Source organism: Styela clava, chromosome 14, assembly GCF_964204865.1.
Source record: "Styela clava chromosome 14, kaStyClav1.hap1.2, whole genome shotgun sequence".
Taxonomy (NCBI): Eukaryota; Metazoa; Chordata; class Ascidiacea; order Stolidobranchia; family Styelidae; genus Styela; species Styela clava.
Genome location: NC_135263.1, coordinates 9,045,621 through 9,070,107, shown reverse-complemented (window position 1 = coordinate 9,070,107; position 24,487 = coordinate 9,045,621). Strand labels below are relative to the sequence as shown.

The 24,487-nt window shown below is 35.0% G+C and overlaps 1 protein-coding gene and 1 long non-coding RNA gene across 2 annotated transcripts; both read right to left on the bottom strand.

Moving 5' to 3' along the window:
- Positions 1-1,617: 1,617 nt before the first annotated feature.
- LOC144432150 (uncharacterized) lies at positions 1,618-3,894 on the bottom strand. The gene is made up of 3 exons (XR_013480417.1): positions 3,819-3,894; positions 3,031-3,139; positions 1,618-2,274 (listed from the first exon to the last, which is right to left on the bottom strand). It is a non-coding gene; the product is annotated as an uncharacterized LOC144432150 (long non-coding RNA).
- A 3,072-nt stretch (positions 3,895-6,966) lies between these two features.
- LOC120341681 (methionine--tRNA ligase, mitochondrial-like) lies at positions 6,967-11,464 on the bottom strand. Its single transcript, XM_039410253.2, has 8 exons — positions 11,190-11,464; positions 10,968-11,055; positions 10,704-10,831; positions 10,108-10,246; positions 9,039-9,331; positions 8,616-8,821; positions 7,794-7,969; positions 6,967-7,516 (listed from the first exon to the last, which is right to left on the bottom strand). Exons 1-8 carry the CDS (start codon positions 11,422-11,424, stop codon positions 7,063-7,065), a joined length of 1,719 nt encoding a protein of 572 aa, XP_039266187.2. The 5' UTR covers positions 11,425-11,464; the 3' UTR covers positions 6,967-7,062.
- Positions 11,465-24,487: the final 13,023 nt, after the last annotated feature.

Sequence of the window (24,487 nt, the reverse complement as noted above, 5' to 3'; positions counted from 1 at the left end):
TGCCCTCAAAGTTCATTACGATGTTACCGTACAATACATTTGTTTGTCTTTAGCTTCGATCTGACGCTGCTTTTGATATCTGCATACCGATATCCTGCTGTCTCTGACTGACTGGACACCAAAAGCATGACAAAAAAGAAAAGAAAAAACAAAATGAACGAATAAAACAACACAGCTGAATAAATAAAAAAATAAAGTGCAGTTCCACAATGTAAATGTGTCACGGATTTTATTATCCGTGTGTTTTAGTTTGGTTTGTCTTTTATATTTGCCGATATGCGAGGACCGTTAATTTGGATATACTTCATCCGGGTCCGGCTACTGTGAGACTCCGACCACCATCGAGTCGTGAGAAAAAAGAGCTTCCCGCCTCTTCTTCGCTCGGCTGGGTTGGATGTCGGACGTGTTTTCCTGTGTTCTCTGTTTTAAGTGTTTTAACTGTGAAGTTGTCTCATAATAAACCACAAATCCAGAATCTGAGTCTTCTGATTCTTTCAACACACAGAAAAAAATTCTATCTGTGACAAATGCATGCACGTCCGACACATGAATTAAAACACACAAACTCCCATTGAACTTGCCGATATGCTCAGTATTGTTGAACATGAATCAGTAAAATTAAAAAAAACTTAGGAGTTGAATAATATTAATATTACCCATTTTTATTATATACAACGAACTTAGATGAAAAGCTAACTGAACTTAGTACAAATTGGTTATGTGTTGACTCTGCAACACCGGTTGTCACTGCGATCAGAAACAACAATTCGTTAACCCTGACAAGTTTCAACCTGAAAGATTCATCGACGAATATGGTAATTTTATTCCTTGCGATTACGTGATCCCATTCTCAATTGGCAATCAGCATTGCATTGGAGAGCATATTGCAAGGATGGATGTATTTCTAGCACATACAAGCGAACTTTTTCAGCTTTCCTGTCTCGTTGTATTAACTACATATTATTACCCAGTGGTTATTTATTTAGCTCACCGTTCGGTCATATTCAGAACAACCAAACCTCCCTGTCAACATTGAATCGTAGCAGCATATTCTTGGACAAATGAGACCATTGCAATTCACAACCGCAAGTGTTTGAAAAATTCTGCAAAATAAAATCCGCAGATCTTTTGATATCATGAGAGTAATTATTGAGTTTCTTTCACCCAGCTGGTCAATGTATACCCACGTAATCTTCACTGTAATAGCAGTCTGTTTTAGACTTAAATATAACAACCACTAAACGTTTCCTATGCTCATTTATTAACTGCAATACTTACACAAATGCTGCAATACAAAATAAGATAGGACACTGATGTCTCATTTTGCACTCATTAACTGGTTATTTGCTTGTCAGTTAAAATTAAGGAAAATAAGTAGTTTTCAGGTGAAAAAACATTTGGTCATCAACAATATTTATTCATATATGACAAATGAATCTTACTGAGAAAGAATATATTGAAATATATTTCGTATGTTATGGACATATTTCACTAGACATTGAGTCTACAACAATTAATATCATTCCTATGATGTAAAATATCCTGGAAATGTTATTTCATTCGCTTCCTCCAGTCACAATATAGCCGGTATATAAAAACTCTAATTTTAACATAACCTCTCAGAAATTGTTATGAATTAATTGTTATGTTCGCGTTTTAGAAAAACTTCCTAGAAATTGTCGTACATAAGACATTATGTACACATTTTGAATAAAAATCAAATACAAATTGCAACTAAACTCTCAACAACCTCAAAATACGAAAAAGTAGCCAATGCACCGAATTCGATATATAGAATTAATTGAGACTGATGTGGGCATGTTTTCAATTAAAACGTATCAGGAGACCAAGAATCAAAAATAGCTTTGCTACATATACAACGTTATATTTTATTCAGGTCCGAACCAAATGAATTGGGGTCACTCAGCCCTAGGTCAATCTAATAATCTTATTCATTTGAGAATTGTTCAGATTTGTTACTCTATGCGCTTCTATTCGACTGGTAAGGTAAATTTGGCCCCTAGTCACCACTCATTTTAAATTCCTGTGTATTGTGGTTTGCCTTGTTAGCGTTAGAATACTTGAATCCAATAGGGTATTGGTTATTTAACTTTCTGAATATTCATCTAGAATTTTAAAAGTTTCTTGTACTAAATAAACGACCAAGTAAAATATTTTTTCAGATCTTTTATTTCTCAAAACATTTTCAGGAAATCAATGTTCTTCTTTCTTCAGAACATCAAAATCATCCTACCAACAGCTCACAAGCCCGTTCTGAAAAAAAAAATGACATTCAAACATAAAGAACAACGTAAATTTATTTTTATTGTCTTTTTTGCCCACAGTTAAAAAGCATATATCAGAAGCGTAGAAAAAGATAACGAAAGCCATAGCGTAATTTGTAAATTTATCATAAAGGTTCTACTCAGTCTACTGATCAATACAGTGGCGTAACAAGACCCCCCCCCCCCCCCCCCCATAAGCTGAAACAACGCTTTTTTTATTTCGTCAAAAAGCATAATATGTCGCTATTAAAAGGCAATGGTAACCTAAAATTTTCCGTTTATCTTGGTAATTTTTTTTTATACGTGCTTCTTCTTCTGCCCCTTTTCTGCGTTTCTGTGCGCCACTGAAAGGTTTTGCTTTCGACATCATTTTGACAGCCTTCGTAATTTTGCCGGTGCAATCGACCTACAAGACGCCAAAAATCACCGACTCACTGGCATTGTTACGTAACAAAATGATTTGAGCAGAACTAACATCAACGGTATAAGATGTGCATTACTGGTTTTGCACTGCAGCTTTTGCGGCTCAAATTTCTAAATTCTAACCGCTGGGGCCCCTTTGCAATGTGGGCCCACCCGCGACCGCAGGGGTTGCGGGAGTGGATGCTACGCCACTGGATCTATAGTCTAGTTTACTTTTAAAATTACGCTGCATATCGTGTGATTTAGAATATGTCTGGAATATTTCCTATCTCGTTGTATCAACTTTATATTATATTCCAGCATTTTTTTTTTATCAACTTACTGTTTGGTCGTGATTAGCACAATAGTAGTTTTCTGAAAATACTTCATTACAGCACTTTATTGGACAATTCAATCCATTGCAATACTTGACCGCAAATGTTTGAAAGATTCTAAAAAAATAAAAGACCTAACCGTCTTAATATCACGATATCCCCAGTTCATTTGTTGCGTCGAGCTTTTCAAGGTATACTAGTATAATCGTATACTATAATTGAAGTCTTTTAAAATGAATGCTTCCTCGAGCTCGAATGCTTTTTTGAGGTTTGATTTCTTTATTTATTTTCGTGACATGTCTAGTCACTAGTCAGTAAGAAGTCAACAGTGACGTAACAATTAATTAACGGGCCCGCTCAGCCATCTTCATCACTCAGGCAATCTGGACGTGATTGGAAACGTTGACTTATTTTCGTGATTTAGAGTGTTATTAGTTAGTTTTTAGTTATTTTTTCAAATTGTTATTATAAATAGGGTTATTCAGCTATCGTTTTTTCTCGGTATTATTTTAGTCTGGTTTCGGTAATCGAAAGAACCATCGAAAAGAGTGGTAGATTGGACTTTTTGAAATTAGCTGTATAACTATGTTTTTTTTTTGTGCAGCTGCTTAAACAGTTAGGGACAAATTGATGCTTTTGAAAATGTAAACTAGTCAAATTAGGCATGCAAAATTTTGCAATTGTGAAGTAAAAGGAGAATGTCCAGGGTTGGGGAAGCATCCATTTGAATATACCGATCACTATACTTGTGAACGGTTTGAAAAACATCCACAATAATAATATCCACAATACTTACGCAAAGGCTGCGATACAAAAAAGGACGAAGCCCAGATGTCTCATTTCGCAAACGTTGGATGATTATTTTCGTGACTGTTAAATTCAGTAAAATAAGCTGTATTTAATTAATTCATGTACTTTTCAGTGATTGGCAATATTTATATATGCATGAAAAATGAATCTGTATGGAAACGGCGGGACTGCTGGAACGTCAAATAAGCACATCTACAGATTTAGTATTTCACCTCGCAACTTTATTTTTGAATGTCGGTCTAACGATGCTCAAATACAGGTGTGGCTAACCTGCTTTTGACCGCGATCGACTAAAATCATCAAAATGGTTTGCGATCAATTGGGGTGTAATGGGGTCATACACAAAATCGAATAAATACTGAATACGCATATAAATGCACACATAGGCTACACATACGAAAAATTTCACCACTGTCAATAAACTCGGCTTCGTGGGCGCATTTTTAATGAAACTGACACAAAATTTGTATTGTACCCGGAGTAATTGTTTCATCATTTATTTAAGATTTATTCAAATCATACAATTCCGATACTTGGCCTTCTTAATTTTTAGACGCAAGTGTTGAAAATTCCTCGAGAAACCTTACCAAGTATTCATGTATTATCTGAGCAGCAAAATATAAATGTTCTCAAACCATGAATGTTACATGACTGCTCAAACGTCAGTATCTAATTTACAATTTCCTTCAAACGCGATTCTTCCCTTGCTTAGAATTAGAACAAGATGAGCATTTTGATGCCACTTCTACCATTGCAAATTAAATTTATCACACTACACTACTCTTGGAGTGAGACAATAACTTTCGCATACTGCGGACGTTGTTGCAGGATCGCTTGTCAGTCTACTACGCGATCGCCGCACTTCATTTTTGAACCTTGGCAGCGAAAAAACTTGCCTTTGTTACGTAATTTATCGGGCTTGCTCAGACTCAAATATTGCATGTGTATATTGTATTTTGCGCAGGTAAAGTACTGTATTCTTCCTGTTGTAAATTTTTGGGGGTATTTTAATAAAATTCACCCAACATCAGACGCGATTGACTGCTCGAGACGTGGCGGTCGATCGCGATCGACGTATTGGCCACCCCTCCTGCTCTAGTCAATGGAAAATTATTAAAAAAAATTCTGTTCTTTCAAACAAATTGGAATTTAGAATGCACTTGTTTTACTAGGCATCATGTCTTTAATAACTTATCTCATTATTATGCCGCGAAATGTGTGTTATTCCCAATGCTTCCTCAGGAGGAATGCAATTATTTCACAGTAAGTTTAATATTTATGAACAATATTACTGTAGGCTTCTTTGAAATTGTTTTGAATGAACTCTTATGTACGCATTTGAGGAAATCTTCCTAGAAATTTCCATACATGAGCTATTATGTATAATTTTGAACTTTTTTTACTACTAAATGTCATACATGAACTGTCCATTCCTAATAACCCATAAAAGACAGCATTTTTGTGGAAAAGTAACGAATATATATAATTCTACTGAAGTTATAGGAAATTGGTTTACCCCGATGTGAGTTAACATTGAAATAAAATGAATTGTAACGACAGAAAAGAAGCAAATCTAGCTTTAGTTTATTTTCATATTCACATTTTTGAAGCATAGGATATTTGTTATAGGGAAATGACTGGAATATCAGAATCGCAAATTAAAGTTTATTAATTTTTAACAAGATTGGAATTTTTAAGATATCGAATCAGTTTTAATCAAATGCACAACTTGCTGACAAAATTGACAGCATTGTGACAAACTCTATATTCCAACCAATTCATTCTCGAAAATTGCTGCATCTTTGGACACAAACTGTATACGGCTACTATTAGATTTGCCAATCGTTATTGAGGTGGCATTTGACGTTCTAAAATGTCAAAGGTTAGTTCTTTTATAGATCGATTTTTTATCTTCAAGTTTGATATTTCCAAGAATATTGCACCACCACGTGACATTATATCTAACCAGTCCGATATCTTTCCAACAAAGCTAGTGGGGAAAATCGCTCTTCTCCGCAACCAAACGATTTAAAATTTTCAATGCTCAAATACTTAATTTTTCAAGGGTCTTCCGAGCTCTACGACAATCGATATTTTGTTTTAATTCGGACCTTTCCCCGAGCATCGACGTCCTTGTTTACTTCGTGATATTGGCCAATCAGCAAGGTGCAAAAAGTGACGTAACAATGTTTCCGTTCGCTTCCGCTCAGACACTTTTCTCACTCAGACAGATTTTCGGGCGTGGTCGTAAACATTACCTCGTTTTTGGATTCTATTTGTCAGTTTTCAGTTGTGTTTCGGAAATTTAAATCAGATAATTCAATGATCCTGTCTTCCTAGGAGCTTTAATTTAATTGCAGTAATAAAAAAGTAATATAGGAATACCTGTGATAGAATAGGCTAAAATTCTTTACAGGTACTTTTAAAAAACAGGTTGTTGTATGCGATGAATCAGAATGATGGTTTGAAACAACTACCCCATTTTACAAGCGCCAACTCGCGAAACCACTCTTAAAATAAGTCCCGGGCATTTTGCCATGGTAAAGTATGGGAAGAATTTTTATGGGGTTAAAGGTCGGGGGAAGGTCCATTGCAAGTCGTGTCCGCCAAGCTCATTTGTCATTGCTTTAGAATTTACGCAGACAAATGCAATAAAATGCTTATTGGGAAACACGAATATAGACAATTGCCAGTGCCGTCAAATCGAATAACTCCGGATGCCTTTGACTAGGTAATTAGGTGTCGCATGAATCAATCAAACGCATGTCTCGCACGATAAATTATCTTCGAAGAAAAGGGGATTTTAATTAATCCAAGAAAGATAGATATCGGAATAGAAAAGACTTAAAAAAATGTGAGAAACATTGTAGAATAACTACGTGTTTATTTTCCCCTAATCGCCGCAAAAATAAAAGACTTGTTCTCAACAAAATAGGCCCAAAATCTTGAAGATGTCATATCTATCGCAAGATACATAACAGCCTACCATATGATTCGCGTCGGTATTTCAGCGTTTTGTGCTGAAAATCCATATTTGGTAGGTCTTTTCCCACTATATAGTCCACAACTATTGTTCTTTTCAGTATGTCTTTTCTAAGCCAAAATTAACGGAGGCAACTACCAATTAATCAACCTTCTACTTCAGAAAATTTTAAACCATCATTTAGTCGTAGTGTTCCACAAACAATTTATGGTATAAAAAAAATGTTGAAAACCACTGTATTACATTATCAAAACTTTATTTTAGAAACTTTTTTGATAAGAACACCTCTATTTTTGCCAAGTTTTCGACCAGTCATTGGACATGCTTCAGCACTGTTACCATAACCGTAAAAACTTTTGGTTGCATGCAAAAATGTTCTTTCATGATGCTGCACATTCAATCTATCCAGCATATCATTGGCAATACACGGAACAAAAGGTTGTAATAATATACCACATACACGAAGAGTTTCGTAAACACAATGTAAAGCTGTGTCGTTGAGTTTCTTATCTCTTGCATTGTGAAGATCAAGCCTCCACGTTTTATTTCTATGAATCAACAGATTTGATTCACGAACACATTCCATAATTGCTTCGGCTGCTTTATAAAAATGAAAGTCTTCACAAAACTTGTTGACGTCATCAGGCAATTTCTGAACTAAGTTGATTAAACCAGATGGTTTTTCGCCAGAGGCTTTGTCACTGAAAATGAGAACACATACACAATATGAGAATACAACAAATAAAAAATCGAGACATATAAATTATTAGCTAAAATTGGAAATGGCATGTTCTAGAAATATTCATTAAAGAAAAAAGAAAATAAACGAGTTTGTATATTTGAAACAACATTTATTAAAAACATGAACATGAAATTTCATGCTACATCTTCACATGCATGATTATCTCAAACCTTACCTTAAATGCGAAGTCTCATGTGTTTAAAAAAAATTCAAGCTCTTTTACATCCTTCACTTACCTGAAACTTATCAATTTTGGATAGCAATCTTTGTAAAAATTTGTGTAGATCTGATCTGGGTTCAGTTTAGGAGCAACAGCTCGATGCAAACAGTTTCCGAGTGAATTGCACAAATCACCATTTACAGATTGCAGCAATAAGTGATGAGTAAAATCGCAGTCATGTTCTAAAACTCCCTGGAGAGAATATTGAAAATATAGTAAATATGAAACAAGAATTTGGTGAGAGGATCAAACATTTGGTTAAATGATGGAAAACTTTATTGAACACGAAGTGGTCCTGTGGATCATATTGTTATTATGTTGTTGTTGTTCTTCTCATCGTTAATTCTTATCAAATTCTTGATAGTATTTTTGTTCTATGAAAAAAATCACTTTTCGTTAACTACTAGACCAACTGCTTTGAAATTTTCAGAGGTTCATGATTATTGTTGTCACTAGAGGGCTATTACTTTCATTAGTTCCTAAATTTCCTATAAATGAAATTTGATATTTCATCCAAATTCCGCTGTTCAATTTTTATTGAATGGGAAGCGGTTTTTATCCTGTCTAGCGTGACCAGACCACTGTCTTTCCTTTGAGAACTCGTGCTACAAGAAAGTTTTTTGATATCGGTAACATACTGTGGACTAGGTACGGTAAGTTACTTTGTAATCATATATTTGATCATTTCTCAGTGCTCTCTTGATAGTGACGATGGCTTGCTGAATGATTGACCATTTAAAAGGGCATTCAGCACCGCTTAAACAATTCACAGACATGGCTAATGCCAGATGCAACATACCTAAAGAGATAAAGCAGACGCAAGCATTTCGAAACCTACCTGTTTTATCAAGAAATATTTAAGTCGTTCACCAGATACAGAATTCGCTACGTTGAAAGGATTAATAACATTGCCTAGGCTTTTCGACATTTTTCTTCGATTCATCAGCCAGTGAGAATGAACAACAATTTGCTTGGGAAGATCAAGCCCAGCAGCAATAAGGAATGCTGGCCAGTAAATTGCATGGAATTTCAGAATGTCATGACCTGAAATTTGATTAGACAAATGATTAGACAACCCGAATGATTAGACAAATTCAGAAGAAGGTTAAGTGCACAGTGTATATTGGAAACATAATTCAAAGCTTCACTTAACCATTTTTATACAAAATAGCATACTAGTATATCATACGATGAAAATAAATATACTAACAAGTACAAGATATAGTGATAATGAATGCGTCATTATTTGAATACGACTCACCTATAATATGACAATTGGCAGGCCAGGTTGTTTGAAACCTTTCCCCATTTACGTCAGGAAATCCAGCGACTGTTAAGTAATTAATTAAAGCATCCAGCCAAACGTAGACAGTTTGTGTTGAATCAGATGGAGTTTCTATTCCCCATGAAACCCTCGAACTTTCTCTTGATATGGATATGTCACCGGTCATTGCATCCAAATTTTCCAAAAGTACCCGATGAAATTTTGCAGGATAAACACAGCTTGGATTCTGTCGAGCCCAAGTTTTCACTTCATCGATGACAGCAGATAATCTGCACATGGTGATTTAAATAGTTGCTATGAATAAAAATGAAATAACTCAAGAGTCTATTTAAGAGTCTGTTTAAGCTCGAAAATAAATTAAGAAATTTGTTGAGATTGGGATTAAATTTAGTTTTGGCATGAGGCTTAGCGTTTCCCAATTTTGCTTGTGAAATACTGTGAATATTGTTCATAAAATGTAACTTCTTACGTCACACTTACATAGCCATTCTGGGTGGACAAAATTTGTAGACCCCGATCCAAAAACCTTGCCCCATAACCCCTAGTATATACTATATAGAATAGAGGTCTAATTCCACACTAATATGTTATATCCTTATTCTCAGAAATATAAAAATTTGCACCTTCAGAAAATATGAATATTGGAATGAAAGACCTATGAATATGATCAAGCTTTATGAGGCCAATAAGTGTCAGAAGCAAACTCATCTGTCCAAAGTGATAGAGGGGCGAAATTATCCTATTAAGATTGGCATAGCAGATCCACCTTCAAAAACACATTCATTAAAATATAGTTATGACAACCATATTATGGTTGTATTATAATAACCAAACTCACTGGGAAGATGATAATATGATACTTTACACTTCATTTCGGCTTTTGATAGAGACTATGAAGCCTTGAACTAAGGCTTGCTTGTATAAAAATATGGCAAATACCAATGTTTTTTATATAAATATGCCTCAATATGTGATAAAGTATTATATGAAACAAAGTTTGTAAACTTACATAATTGGTTATTATTTTACAAATATTTTTACTCACCTGAATACATAATTATTCTCCTTAACCCATTCTACTTTATGTCCACTTTCAATTGATATTCTATGACCCGCCGATATTTTGGTTTGGAGTTCAGTCACAAAATTTTCGTCCTGAGTACTGTACCATCCTTCATATGAGCCTGAATATGGATAGAAATAATAAGGAATCAAAAGCAAAAATCTTCTTGAACCTCACAATACGATAAACACAAATTTCAATGGCTAATAAGAAAAAAGTTTCGCTATAAGTAAACTGTTAAACTGATCAGAGCAAGATCCTTTTAATATCGAGAACTTGATTGTATGATTAGTAAGAACAAATATATGAACGAACTAGTAGGAAATATTATATTTTTTTTTTAGAAAGAATGTTCAAGGAATGATTGCAAAACCTAAATGGAAACAATTTTTTTTTGATAAATTCATTGATTTTGATAAAAAAGTTCAGTGCGCTAAGATTTTGATCATTATACTATGATAAAACTGAGAAATTGTCCCCATCACCTCGCACCCTATTTATACCATCCTGACCATGCTGGATTCAAATCCCTTACCCATGCAGGATAACTAAATATGATTCAAAATATAATATTTCACCTTTGTAGATATATCCTTTATCTTCTAAAATTTTCCAAAAAGCATGAACAGCTTCTTTATGACGAGTGTCTGTTGTTCTGATGAAATCAGTATAGTCTATGTTACATAGTTCATACAAATCTTTATATCTGTAATTTAAAGAATGGAAAATTGGAAATACGGAAGTAGTCTGATAGTCAAGATTATTTTAATCCTAATTATACTATAGTGAAGATGATCATAACCTACTGAACTACAGAACTAGGACAATACTAACTAACCAACCTTCCAGAGACTTTATCACAAAAGGACTTGGGTTCCATTTCTTCCTCAGCAGCAGCTTCCTGAATTTTCTGTCCATGTTCATCTGTTCCTATTATTATTCAGTGTCCAAAGTTGTTTAAAATGTAAGATACGGTAACACATAACTTACTGACTTATATCAGTATATAGGATGCAAATACGAGTCAACAAAACAATGTAGGCTAGTTATTGTTCAATAATTACCTGTCGCAAACACAACTTCTTTTCCATTCTTCAGTCTTTGCCAACGACCAGCAACATCAGCCAGAGTTGCAGTATACAAATGCCCCAGATGAGGCTGTGAATTCACATAAAATATTGGTGTAGTAACGTAATAACTTTTTCCTCGTAAGGACGTTGTAAATGCATGACTGTTACTTCGACACTTACAATTTAGCCTTGAAAAAACGGTCACCCAATTCAAAAAATTACCTCGCATTGCGGTCTTGCGGAGATGAACAAACGGAACGACCCCGGCGACCGCTGTGAAGCTAGTAGAATTTGACCTTTGTGTGCGGCGAGGCGAAAAGGTTAAAATTCTTGGCAGAATTATAGGCGTGTCATTATTTACAACTGAAAAAATGTAGACAGGTAAAATTAACATAACAAAAAAGGAAAGATATTTATTAAATATAACTAAAATTACCATTTACAAAGCAAAAACATTAATTGCTTGGTAAAATGAGCATAATAAATAGTTAGCAACTAATTTTTTATAAATATCCCGTGTCGATTATGCTTTTATTCATCAAAATTACGTAAAGCGAAAACGGGTTAAATTTTGCAATTTTCAAATATTAATCGAAATATCTTCCGCTCAAGAGGCACGCGATTTTATAATTTCATATCAAAGTAGAATATTTTAGGTTTTTCACACACATTGAACCTAAAACTACTCGAACTTAAAAAATGGAGTACTCCCTTGTTGAAGATACCCCTATTACTCGAAATTACGTGAAACGTAAAAATGGTAAATTTTCAAATATTAATAGAAATATGTTCCGCTCAAGAAGCACACGATTTTATAATTTCATATCAAAGTAGAATATATTAAGTTTATCACACACATTGAACCTAAAACTACTCGAACTTAGAAAAGGGAGTACTTCCCTGTTGAAGATACCCCTTTTCATCAAAATTACGTAAAGCGAAAAAGGGGTAAATTTTGCAATTTTCAAATGTTAATAGAAATATGTTCCGCTCAAGAGGCACGCGATTTTATAATTTCATATCAAAGGAGAATATATTAGGTTTATCACACACATTGAACCTAAAACTACTCGAACTTAGAAAATGAGGTACTCCCTTGTTGAAGATACCCCTATTACTCGAAATTACGTGAAACGTAAAAATGGTAAATTTTGCAATTTTCAAATATTTATAGAAATATGTTCCGCTCAAGAGGCACGCGATTTTATAATTTCATATCAAAGTAGAATATATTAAGTTTATCACACACATTGAACCTAAAACTACTCGAACTTAAAAAAGGGAGTACTTCCCTGTTGAAGATACCCCTTTTCATCAAAATTACGTAAAGCGAAAAAGGGTTAAATTTTGCAATTTTCAAATGTTAATAGAAATATGTTCCGCTCAAGAGGCACGCGATTTTATAATTTCATATCAAAGTAGAATATATTAAGTTTTTCACACACATTGAACCTAAAACTACTCGAACTTAGAAAAAGGAGTATTCCCCTGTTGAAGATACCCCTTTTCATCAAAATTACGTAAAGCGAAAAAGGGTTAAATTTTGCAATTTTCAAATGTTCATAGAAATATGTTCCGCTCAAGAGGCACGCGATTTTATAATTTCATATCAAAGTAGAGTATATTAGGTTTATCACACACATTAAACCTAAAACTACTCGAACTGAGAAAAAGGAGTACTCCCCTGATGAAGATACCCCTTTTCATCAAAATTACGTAAAGCAAAAAAGGGTTAAATTTTGCAATTTTCAAATGTTAATAGAAATATGTTCCGCTCAAGAGGCACGCGATTTTATAATTTCATATCAAAGTAGAATATATTAAGTTTATCACACACATTGAAACTAAAACTACTCGAACTTAGAAAATGGAGTACTCCCTTGTTGAAGATACCCCTATTACTCGAAATTTCGTGGAACGTAAAAATGGTAAATTTTGCAATTTTCAAATATTAATAGAAATATGTTCCGCTCAAGAGGCACGCGATTTTATAATTTCATATCAAAGTGGAATATATTAGGTTTATCACACACATTGAACCTAAAACTACTCGAACTTAGAAAAAGGAGTATTCCCCTGTTGAAGATACCCCTTTTCATCAAAATTACGTAAAGCGAAAAAGGGTTAAATTTTGCAATTTTCAAATGTTAATAGAAATATGTTCCGCTCAAGAGGCACGCGATTTTATAATTTCATATCAAAGTAGAATATATTAAGTTTATCACACACATTGAACCTAAAACTACTCGAACTTAGAAAATGGAGTACTCCCTTGTTGAAGATACCCCTATTACTCGAAATTTCGTGGAACGTAAAAATGGTAAATTTTGCAATTTTCAAATATTAATAGAAATATGTTCCGCTCAAGAGGCACGCGATTTTATAATTTCATATCAAAGTAGAATATATTAGGTTTATCACACACATTGAACCTAAAACTACTCGAACTTAAAAAATGGAGTACTACCTTGTTGAAGATACCCCTATTACTCGAAATTACGTGAAACGTAAAAATGGTAAATTTTGCAATTTTCAAATATTAATAGAAATATGTTCCGCTCAAGAGGCACGCGATTTTATAATTTCATATCAAAGTAGAATATATTAAGTTTATCACACACATTGAACCTAAAACTACTCGAACTTAGAAAAGGGAGTACTTCCCTGTTGAAGATACCCCTTTTCATCAAAATTACGTAAAGCGAAAAAGGGTTAAATTTTGCAATTTTCAAATGGTAATAGAAATATGTTCCGCTCAAGAGGCACGCGATTTTATAATTTCATATCAAAGTAGAATATATTAAGTTTATCACACACATTGAACCTAAAACTACTCGAACTTAGAAAAGGGAGTACTCCCCTGTTGAATATACCCCTTTTCATCAAAATTACGTAAAGCGAAAAAGGGTTAAATTTTGCAATTTTCAATTGTTAATAGAAATATGTTCCGCTCAAGAGGCACGCGATTTTATAATTTCATATCAAAGGAGAATATATTAGGTTTATCACACACATTGAACCTAAAACTACTCGAACTTAGAAAAAGGAGTACTCCCTTGTTGAAGATACCCCTATTACTCGAAATTACGTGAAACGTGAAAATGGTAAATTTTGCAATTTTCAAATATTTATAGAAATATGTTCCGCTCAAGAGGCACGCGATTTTATAATTTCATATCAAAGTAGAATATATTAAGTTTATCACACACATTGAACCTAAAACTACTCGAACTTAGAAAAGGGAGTACTTCCCTTTTGAAGATACCCCTTTTCATCAAAATTACGTAAAGCGAAAAAGGGTTAAATTTTGCAATTTTCAAATGTTAATAGAAATATGTTCCGCTCAAGAGGCACGCGATTTTATAATTTCATATCAAAGTAGAATATATTAAGTTTTTCACACACATTGAACCTAAAACTACTCAAACTTAGAAAAAGGAGTATTCCCCTGTTGAAGATACCCCTTTTCATCAAAATTACGTAAATCGAAAAAGGGTTAAATTTTGCAATTTTCAAATGTTAATAGAAATATGTTCCGCTCAAGAGGCACGCGATTTTATAATTTCATATCAAAGTAGAATATATCAAGTTTATCACACACATTGAACCTAAAACTACTCGAACTTAGAAAAGGGAGTACTTCCTTGTTGAAAATACCCCTATTTATCAAAATTACGTTTCGTAGTCATGTTTTTAAAGGCTATATTTTTAAAACAGTTACAGCCACAAAAAAACAAAGTTTGACAGTTGTTTAGTTTTTTCAGAGCTATCTAATGATTAAATTATTTGTTTTCTATAATGCTCGATTAAAAGATAAACGTAAATATTCCCCCCAAAAAATTGGTACAAAAATCAAAGCGATTAATAGTGATGTTTTCCGAAAAAAATAAAAAATGAATTAGGTTTGACATTTGGGTAACCAAGATATTTACCTTTTCATACACAAAAAATCGCATGATGTTGCATTTGAATTTTTCGAACAACGAAGCGGGAAAGTTGGCAAAATTTGCTAAGTTTTTTGCCTGCGTTGCCGTTGAACAACACACTGACGCACGTGACGACGTGGCTATCGTCGATATCGCGCCTCCAGCTGTGCGTCGCGAGGTTAACGTCTTCGGATGTGACGCCAGTAATTATCATATAGCTTATGCAATTCTTTTTGATTATGCCGTCTTCCTGCGATTAAACAAAATTTTGGCCTGTACGCGACATGATACGAAGATATTGGCGTTGTTATCCACAATTCACACAAACCCCTACGTTACAACGGAAGTTCGTTTGAAAAGCTGCACGAACGGGTTCTAGAAGCGTGAAAGGCCCTTGTGTATTGTAAATCACACACGGTACATGGGTGGAGTCGATCGTATGGACCAACAAATGAGAACCTATTTGTTCCCTCAAAGGGGACTAGGGTGGTATTTCAGAATCTTCGATGCCTTGATGAGCATTTGCATGGTAAGTGCACATATTCTGTATAGTGGAGTCCGGAAAGATGGAAAAGTATTGAAAGATTTTATCCACGATAAATGCCTTGACTTGTTAAAACCTCACTCTGAAGTAAAAGCACATGCCAATCTCGACGAACAAGAACCAAATATTCTTGCATGGGTTGTGATGTTGCTCTTTGCCCCGCACATGGTGCAGAATTATATCGCATGAAAATACATAATCGTTGACAGCACCTTATCATTGTCTACTGTTCTTTTACCTCAATTTCCAGTTTATTTTCATTCACCCAAGTTTCTTCTATTTTTGTACGTTTTATATTTTCTAGTGTTTGTGCAGTATACAATGGGTCACCGCATCAGGACCAAAAAATAATCGTGACCGTGACTTTGATGCATACGTAAGTTCCGCAATTTAATCGTATGAAACCAGGAAGATACCAATGACATCTGAATATGGCAAACTTAATTGACTATAACTCAGCGACAAATAAAGATATAATATTCATTTTGGAATCGATGGAAATATATTTAAACCGTGCACAATTTTTTCTCAGGCCTATTTTGCTCATTTTCACAGAATTGATGTAAGTTTGCAAGGTAATTGATTGCAGATTTTGTCGATGTGAATATTGTTAAAATTGATCCATCCAACGTCGATTTATTGTACAAGAAAGGAAGTCAGCTTCTTGGGCCACTATAGTGGCCTTGCATGAGAAGCGCACGACCCCCTCAAATCGTTGATACCCAGGGCCAAAATAATTAGATCCACATATTAAAATACTGTGCCATGTAAAATCTCGGCATTTCCATGTGAAAGTTTTCCTCCGCGGATCGTGCACACAAAAAAATTGAATTCGCAGCCCTTTAAAATAGCAACTTTCTGATAAAACAAAAATACAAATAATAATAATTCGAGCAGGTGAATAGCTTTAACAAAATTCTGTTGGGGTTGGGAGAAGAGTATGCATGTTACCTCTAGCACAGGGGTCGGCAACCTTTTGAACTCGGCGTGCCAGTTTAAGAATAATGAGCACCTTCGCGTGCTAAACATTTTTATGCGTATGGTTTGCATAGCCATCTACCTGGTTTGAATAGTAAGCGGATGAGCAACAAAATCATTTTATTGAATAACGTGCATGGAAAATAGCTTACGCGAGATTTCGGCATACGGCATTTCTACACCCGACCTGTCTTTGGACGACTTATGTAATAGGTATTAATTAAGGCCACTCGCGATTAGTTTTGTAGCCAGAAACAATGAAATCGCGATAAATACTAAAGAAGATAAAATTTATTTTGGTACTCCCGTATTATGTGCACCGTGATGACCTACACCGTAACGTAGTATGTGTACCAAGTTAGGGTTTCAGGTACAAATACTACAGGAGTCATTTGGCTAGTCCCCAAACTCGTAATAGAACTAGAGATATATCGGTATCGGTATCGGCAATGTCGGTCATTTCTCGGTATCGGCATCGGTTGGATTAAGGCCGATATTTCCGATATATTTACCCTTTTGATATGGTCCAGAGTGTTTTAAAAGATTAGTTGGAATACTACTTTTTAATTTATTTTTCGTCTGGAGAGATCGTGAGCCATGAGCCATACATGTCTCCATCCCCGCGAAAGAATAGGATTCACGTGTTTTTAGCTATTTATCAGCCAAACTAGCTCAACTAATTTGGCTATTTTCGCTGTCAAATTTCTATATTGACATTTTTAATATTACGTAGTAATTATGAAGAAATATATCAACACAGCACATAACAAAAAACAACTATAGGCGCCCAGTTTTAAATCATACAGTGGAATTGGGGTCCTTACCAACGGCTTGGGTTGCCACTTCTGGATACATTTTTTTCGAATCGAATCGCGAATCAAAAATTTTCGAATCGAATCTTTCCGAATCTGATTCCATTAAACTTTTTTTTGTTTATTGAATGCGTATGTTTGCTCAAAGTCACAAAAAAGCTCAAATCTAGAAGAGAAAAACTTGAAAGTGAAATAAGCTATATAGCAAGGATGATAAGGGTTTTTCAGTCAATAAGCCACACTTATTTCCATCATGATAAAAAAAGATGTAGGTCATAGATATCCCCAATAAATGCATTGATGAAAAACTTGCTGTTGCAACTTATCTGTGAGTCTTACAATATTGAGTTATTATTGTGTATCTTTGAGCTCCAAACACGCTGTACTTGTATCAGGACTGAGGCAATTCGACGGAATTCATATAAGAAAATAAGCAGGAAACAGTTGTACTGTTATGCCATAAACACAATAACAGCACTGCTTTCCCAGTCCCACTCCAGTATATGTGGTGTTTCACTTCTTGTTATATTGAATTGAGGCCGGCCTTATTAGCGATTCTTTATCTTCAAAATTTTCAGTACAATATTTTATATTTATGCTAGCAGCATAGAGTAATACGACAAAAACATTCTAATTGCATCTGAATTACTATAAATGGGAAATGCTTGCAAGAATATGACTGAAGACGATAAAATTAACCACGATTAATTACATTAATTTCGAAAAAACAATCGTTCACCCGACTACGATTGCGAACAAAAATTTTCATAAATACTGCAGACAATATTATTTGTGGCTAACAGCGTTATTGGCTAACTAGGTCTTCATTATTATCGTGGACTACGTTTAATTTCGTAATTCAGAAAGTCCAAATGTGCATAACGGACGCCGCGCTGACCAGCGATAATTGATCGACGCTTCATCTCGATCAAACAGGGCTAAAGTAAGACGACATTCGCACAGTATGCTTGGTCTGGTATGGAATCTGGCACGTGTTGATTTAAACAGTGCACAAGTATAAAACAGTGCACAAGTTGCCATACCTCAAGTATTATTTACACCCACCTGTCCGTTATGACATTTGCTAGAAATAATCCGAAATGTATTATTCCCGCTTGTATCGCGCTAACAGAATTAAAAGTAAGTATATACTACTTTTTTTCGTATTAGCTATTACATTATGTCCCCCTGATTTCGTTTACCGCCACTCGAGTGGAAGCCTGACAAACGCAAACAAAATAAATATATATTTTAAGATGAGAAACATGATTGTCAATTAACATTGCCGGCCGATGAACTCATTCAGTAATAGTTCTCTTCGATTGTACGAGAAATAATTGACTCATAACAAAGTTCAAATTAAATTTCAATCAAAATTAAATATTATCTAGACGTCGGTAGCTGATTCTTTATCCAATCATGACAGGGCGTACAATAACTCAGCCGCAGCGCAGGTGTGCTGTTGAAAATTTTTATCAAAATTATCACGAATTTTTAAGTATACGATCTATTCAAATTCGCGCATAATAGAAACTTAGGCTATTTAGTGGAAAACTGAACTTGCAGTTTGGTGGAAATTACGCCACACATCATCTCGAGTGATGCGTAAAAGAGTGTGTTGTGTCGAATTTGAAACAAATGACGGCAGATAAGTAAAAAAGTCAATCACGAAAAATTTATTTTCATTCATTTCCGTCCCGTAATTTGATGTTATTTGGAGTGCCGCATAAACGCATTAGGCAGTTTTAACGCCGCCGAAAACAACGATGAACAAATGTTGAATGTATTTCTTTTGGTCCCGTAATTTGGTGTTATTTGGAGTGCGCATGCACGCATTCGGCAGATTTAAAGCCGCCGAAAACAACGATTTATTAACAAACGTTCAATGTTTTGTTTTTTTCGGTTAATCTCTCTCTTTTTCCGAATCGCTTAAATCTGATTCGAATCGATTCGGAAAAGATGCGATTCGATTCGTAAATCCTATTAACCGCACATATACTTTTGGCACGGGTATGAATTCTGATTGTTTGTCGTCAAGTACGAGTGTCATTTAGTCCGTCGACATCGATAAACTAAATTCCGACACAATTATCCCTCTACGCAGGTATTAATTTAATTTTGTTTAACTACACAATTACTTTATAGATATATTGACGTGACCGCCTAGCCCTCTAGACTGTCTCAAAATATATGATAGCAATTGTAGAATATTATAAAATAGTAAAGTAAAAAACATCCTCGACGGTTATAGGTAGGCCTCCTTTTTGTTGGTGCTGATCGATATTCTTTCATGTTGGCTTTGACTTATTGCGTCGACGATTACGATTAGCCACGAAATAAAATATTTGTAAAATGCTTTTAATTCGAACGTAGGACGGCGGCGCTAGAATGTGTGGGTGATATTCGATATTCTTTTAAACACGAAAAACGATATTCAAAGGTCGCGATATTGACATTAAATTCAAATTGGACATGCCGGCTTATGAGTTTTCTAATTGAACACCGAGATTACTAGCGTTACTGTACAGTACAGTGTATCTTGATCAGTTAAAGTAAACATTAAACATTAATCGGTATCGGTACATCTCTAAATAGAACGGGAATAAAATTATGCCCTAACCCAAACCTGGTACACATTCTACGTTCCGGCGTCCGCCATCTTGGTGCACATACTACGGAGCGCCTTTATTTCATCGTTTTTGTTAGGGTTACATGTAGCTCACGGTGGAATGATGAAAATCAGCCAGGCGCGCAGTCAGGATTTTAAAAACAGGGGGGGTTTAAAACCAAAATTTCCATTTCCTTATGAAACAGTCGCCGCGATTGCGCTCTCGTTAAAAAGGCCGAGTTTTTCAGCGTATACCAACTTTCTCTCCAGTAAAATATTCATTTCATGATAGCTACTAGAATCTAAAACTTTCTCCTATATTGATATAATCTTGTGTCCAACGTAACTCGCGGTTACGTCTTCTTGCGTCAAAATATAAACATTATTAGTCTGAAATACCACTCAATCTTTTGATGTAAAAATATGAGATAAACAGGCCTAATGCCTAATTGTATTTAGTTTCGATTGATTGTATAATAACTCTCAGCGAATTTCAATTCTGGGCAAAAATAAAGTAATTATTATCGTTGTCGTGAAATAATTGTTGTGATTCAGGGAGAATAAACACCAACTAAAAGTGTTTACGGCCTAAATAACACGTCACGCTGATAAAAACATTCAGGAATTTTAGCGAAAAGCAATCGCACGCGCTATTTGTTACTTTTTCAGTTTTCCAAAAATTTGAAAGGAGGGGGGAATTATAAAATCGCGAGTGGAAGGACTTTCTATTAATATTTGAAAATTTAACCCTTTTTCGCTTTACGTAATTTTGAACAAAATGGGTATCTTCAACAGGGGAATACTCCTTTTTCTAAGTTCGAGTAGTTTTAGGTTCAATGTGTGTGAAAAACTTAATATATTCTACTTTGATATGAAATTATAAAATCGCGTGCCTCTTGAGCGGAACATATTTCTATTAACATTTGAAAATTGCAAAATTTAACCCTTTTTCGCTTTACGTAATTTCGATGGAAAGGGGTATCTTCAACAGGGGAGTACTCCATTTTCTAAGTTCGAGTAGTTTTAGGTTCAATGTGTGTGATAAACTTAATATATTCTACTTTGATATGAAATTATAAAATCGCGTGCCTCTTGAGCGGAACATATTTCTATTAATATTTGAAAATTGCAAAATTTACCATTTTTACGTTTCACGTAATTTCGAGTAATAGGGGTATCTTCAACAAGGGAGTACTCCATTTTCTAAGTTCGAGTAGTTTTAGGTTCAATGTGTGTGATAAACCTAATATATTCTACTTTGATATGAAATTATAAAATCGCGTGCCTCTTGTGCGGAACATATTTCTATTAATATTTGAAAATTGCAAAATTTACCATTTTTACGTTCCACGAAATTTCGAGTAATAGGGGTATCTTCAACAAGGGAGTACTCCCTTTTCTAAGTTCGAGTAGTTTTAGGTTCAATGTGTGTGATAAACTTAATATATTCTACTTTGATATATATGAAATTATAAAATCGCGTGCCTCTTGAGCGGAACATATTTCTATTAACATTTGAAAATTGCAAAATTTAACCCTTTTTCGCTTTACGTAATTTTGATGAACAGGGGTATCTTCAACAGGGGAGTACTCCCTTTTCTAAGTTCGAGTAGTTTTAGGTTCAATGTGTGTGATAAACCTAATATATTCTACTTTGATATGAAATTATAAAATCGCGCGCCTCTTGAGCGGAACATATTTCTACTAACATTTGAAAATTGCAAAATTTAACCCTTTTTCGCTTTACGTAATTTTGATGAAAAGGGGTATCTTCAACAGGGGAGTACTCTTTTTTCTAAGTTCGAGTAGTTTTAGGTTCAATGTGTGTGATAAACTTAATATATTCTACTTTGATATGAAATTATAAAATCGCGTGCCTCTTGAGCGGAACATATTTCTATTAACATTTGAAAATTGCAAAATTTAACCCTTTTTTGCTTTACGTAATTTTAATAAAAAGGGGTATCTTCAACAGAGGAGTACTCCCTTTTCTAAGTTTGAGTAGTTTTAGGTTCAATGTGTGTGATTAACTTAATATATTCTACTTTGATATGAAATTATAAAATCGCGTGCCTCTTGAGCGGAAGATATTTTTCACAGCACTAATATTGTTATTAAAATCACCGATTGTTCAAAATCGGAAATTCCCATGCAACGGCTTCTAAAACGTTCGCCGAGATTGTGTGTTCGTTAAAACGGCTGACATATTCAGCGTACAATGACTCTTATGTGGCGTGAAATATTTAATCCGCGACAACTACAGGAATTTGAAAAGTCCTTCTATATTAATTTAATTGTGTTCAGTGTAACTCGTTGTTGCGTCGATAGAGTCTACTGTAATATACTACGGCAATCTTTGGACATAATAATGTGAGATAAATTGCGTCAACAAAATGAAAGCGTTAATTCTCAACTTAACACCGTAATCCGCGGACATAAAAATGTGTGGTAAAGTCCCTGATAATATCGTGTTGTATGTAATTTGTATTTAAGCAAATTTGATAAATCTGGGCTGTTCTTGTAATATTGACACGTATCTATCGCATTTCTTTCGGTGATAATGCTTTTAAGACAACCGTTAGACAAATCCCTGCGTCAGCAATAAAATTTAATTGAATTAAATTTAGTTCAAAAAGTTGATTGAAGATACTTTACACATTAATTATTTTATATAAAAAGTTACGCTAGTTTCCCGCCGGTATTTTTACAATGAATAAAAAGTGCCTCGCTCGCACAATTGACAAAAAATAAATAAACAATATGTAATTTTAATCTTTCTTCATGAAACAAGACATTTGTCTTTCGCTATTTGTCATTACGGCTGAATAACACGTCTCGCTGCCGAAAATAATCGGCTATTTTAATAACATCATTAGCGCTGTGAAAATCGTCAATTGTGCATTTTCACGGCGATTGTTGGTCTCGGATGGTTGGTCTTGATGTTTCTTCCATATCTATAATCGAGAGCAATTCTATAATCGAGAGCAATTCTGCCGTGTGGAATTTAGAAATCGCCTACGTTTTACTCCATCACCCTTCAAAAAGCACAAAACTGTAATATCACTCTTCAATGAGCACAAAAACGAGACTTAACGCACCGCTGCGCACAATTCGAAGAAGGTTTGCTACTAGCTTCACAGTGGTACCCCGGCGCACCAAGTCAAAAATCGCGGTTCTGATCTATGGTTCAGTAGATAAGCGTGTTTGTATGTTTTCAGTGTTGCGCTCCCTGAATACCGAAATATTGTTTGATTCCCCCAAAAATCTTGTCATGTATCGCAATCAGCCTTATATTGCACAATACCTATATGATAAGGCAGGGGTGGGCAACATACTGCCCGCGGGCCGCGTCCGGCCCGCGACGAGATTTTGACCGGCCCGCTGATGTACATCAGTACATTATGATAAATTCATTATTTTTTGGCCTCTATTTTTTGTAAAGTTTAAGCTTTACTTTTAACGCTAGTTATAATTTTTTTTTCTTGCATTAGCAAATAAATATGTGATTAAGCGTAAATATATACTACTACGGATTAAGATATTAAATACTATCGTAAATATATACTACTACGATACTATTCATGTAATAATCCGGCCCACATGACTTCATTTTCCCACACCTGGCCCGCCGGCTAGAGAAGTTGCCCACCCCTTTGATAAGGAAACCATTCTTGGGTGCGCCATGTACACTACAAATCACGCATGTGAACAGCAACTCATCCTAGTTATCTTGATTTGATAACCGTTAGGTACCGGTACGGTATGCAGTTAAAAAAGGTGATACCTGGGAAACCTCGTAGAACAATTAGGAGTGCAATGAATGGATGTTTCGAATGCTTATCACGATACGCCAAAAGTCGAGTTATTGAGCCCTTGATGCTTTTCCGAGCACGTGTTAGGATAATAATTACGTGCTCGTTCTGGGGGAAGCCGTCAGGGGACGGCTTAGTCATATGGCAAACCACGGCCTATCGCCCGGTTACCAGTCCATGTCGGGTGTGGTATCAATTATTTTGTTTTCGGTTGCATGGACTTTATGGTGGTGGAACGACCAGTGGTTACGTAAACCACCCTACGACGCACATAACTATCTACACAGGGTAATTAGCGGTGCTGTGGCAAGCGTATTACTAACGCATAGTACGATGCACCACACGCCTAGCCCGAATGCAGCCGAGCATTTTCATCTGCAGTTTTATGAAGTATGAACATAAATCACACTAAACTGTGAAATCTGACCCAGACACCCAATATTGCTTACCGGGCCACTCCTATCAAACTTTCATGTTCACATTTCTCATACCTGCATAACCTTCAATGACAACTGGAGAGTTGAAACTAAAGTCTTCATCGTTTTATGGAAGGAATTTACACAAATTAGCTCGCTCTATCAGCGCCTCAATGCAAAACCACCACAAGACCAA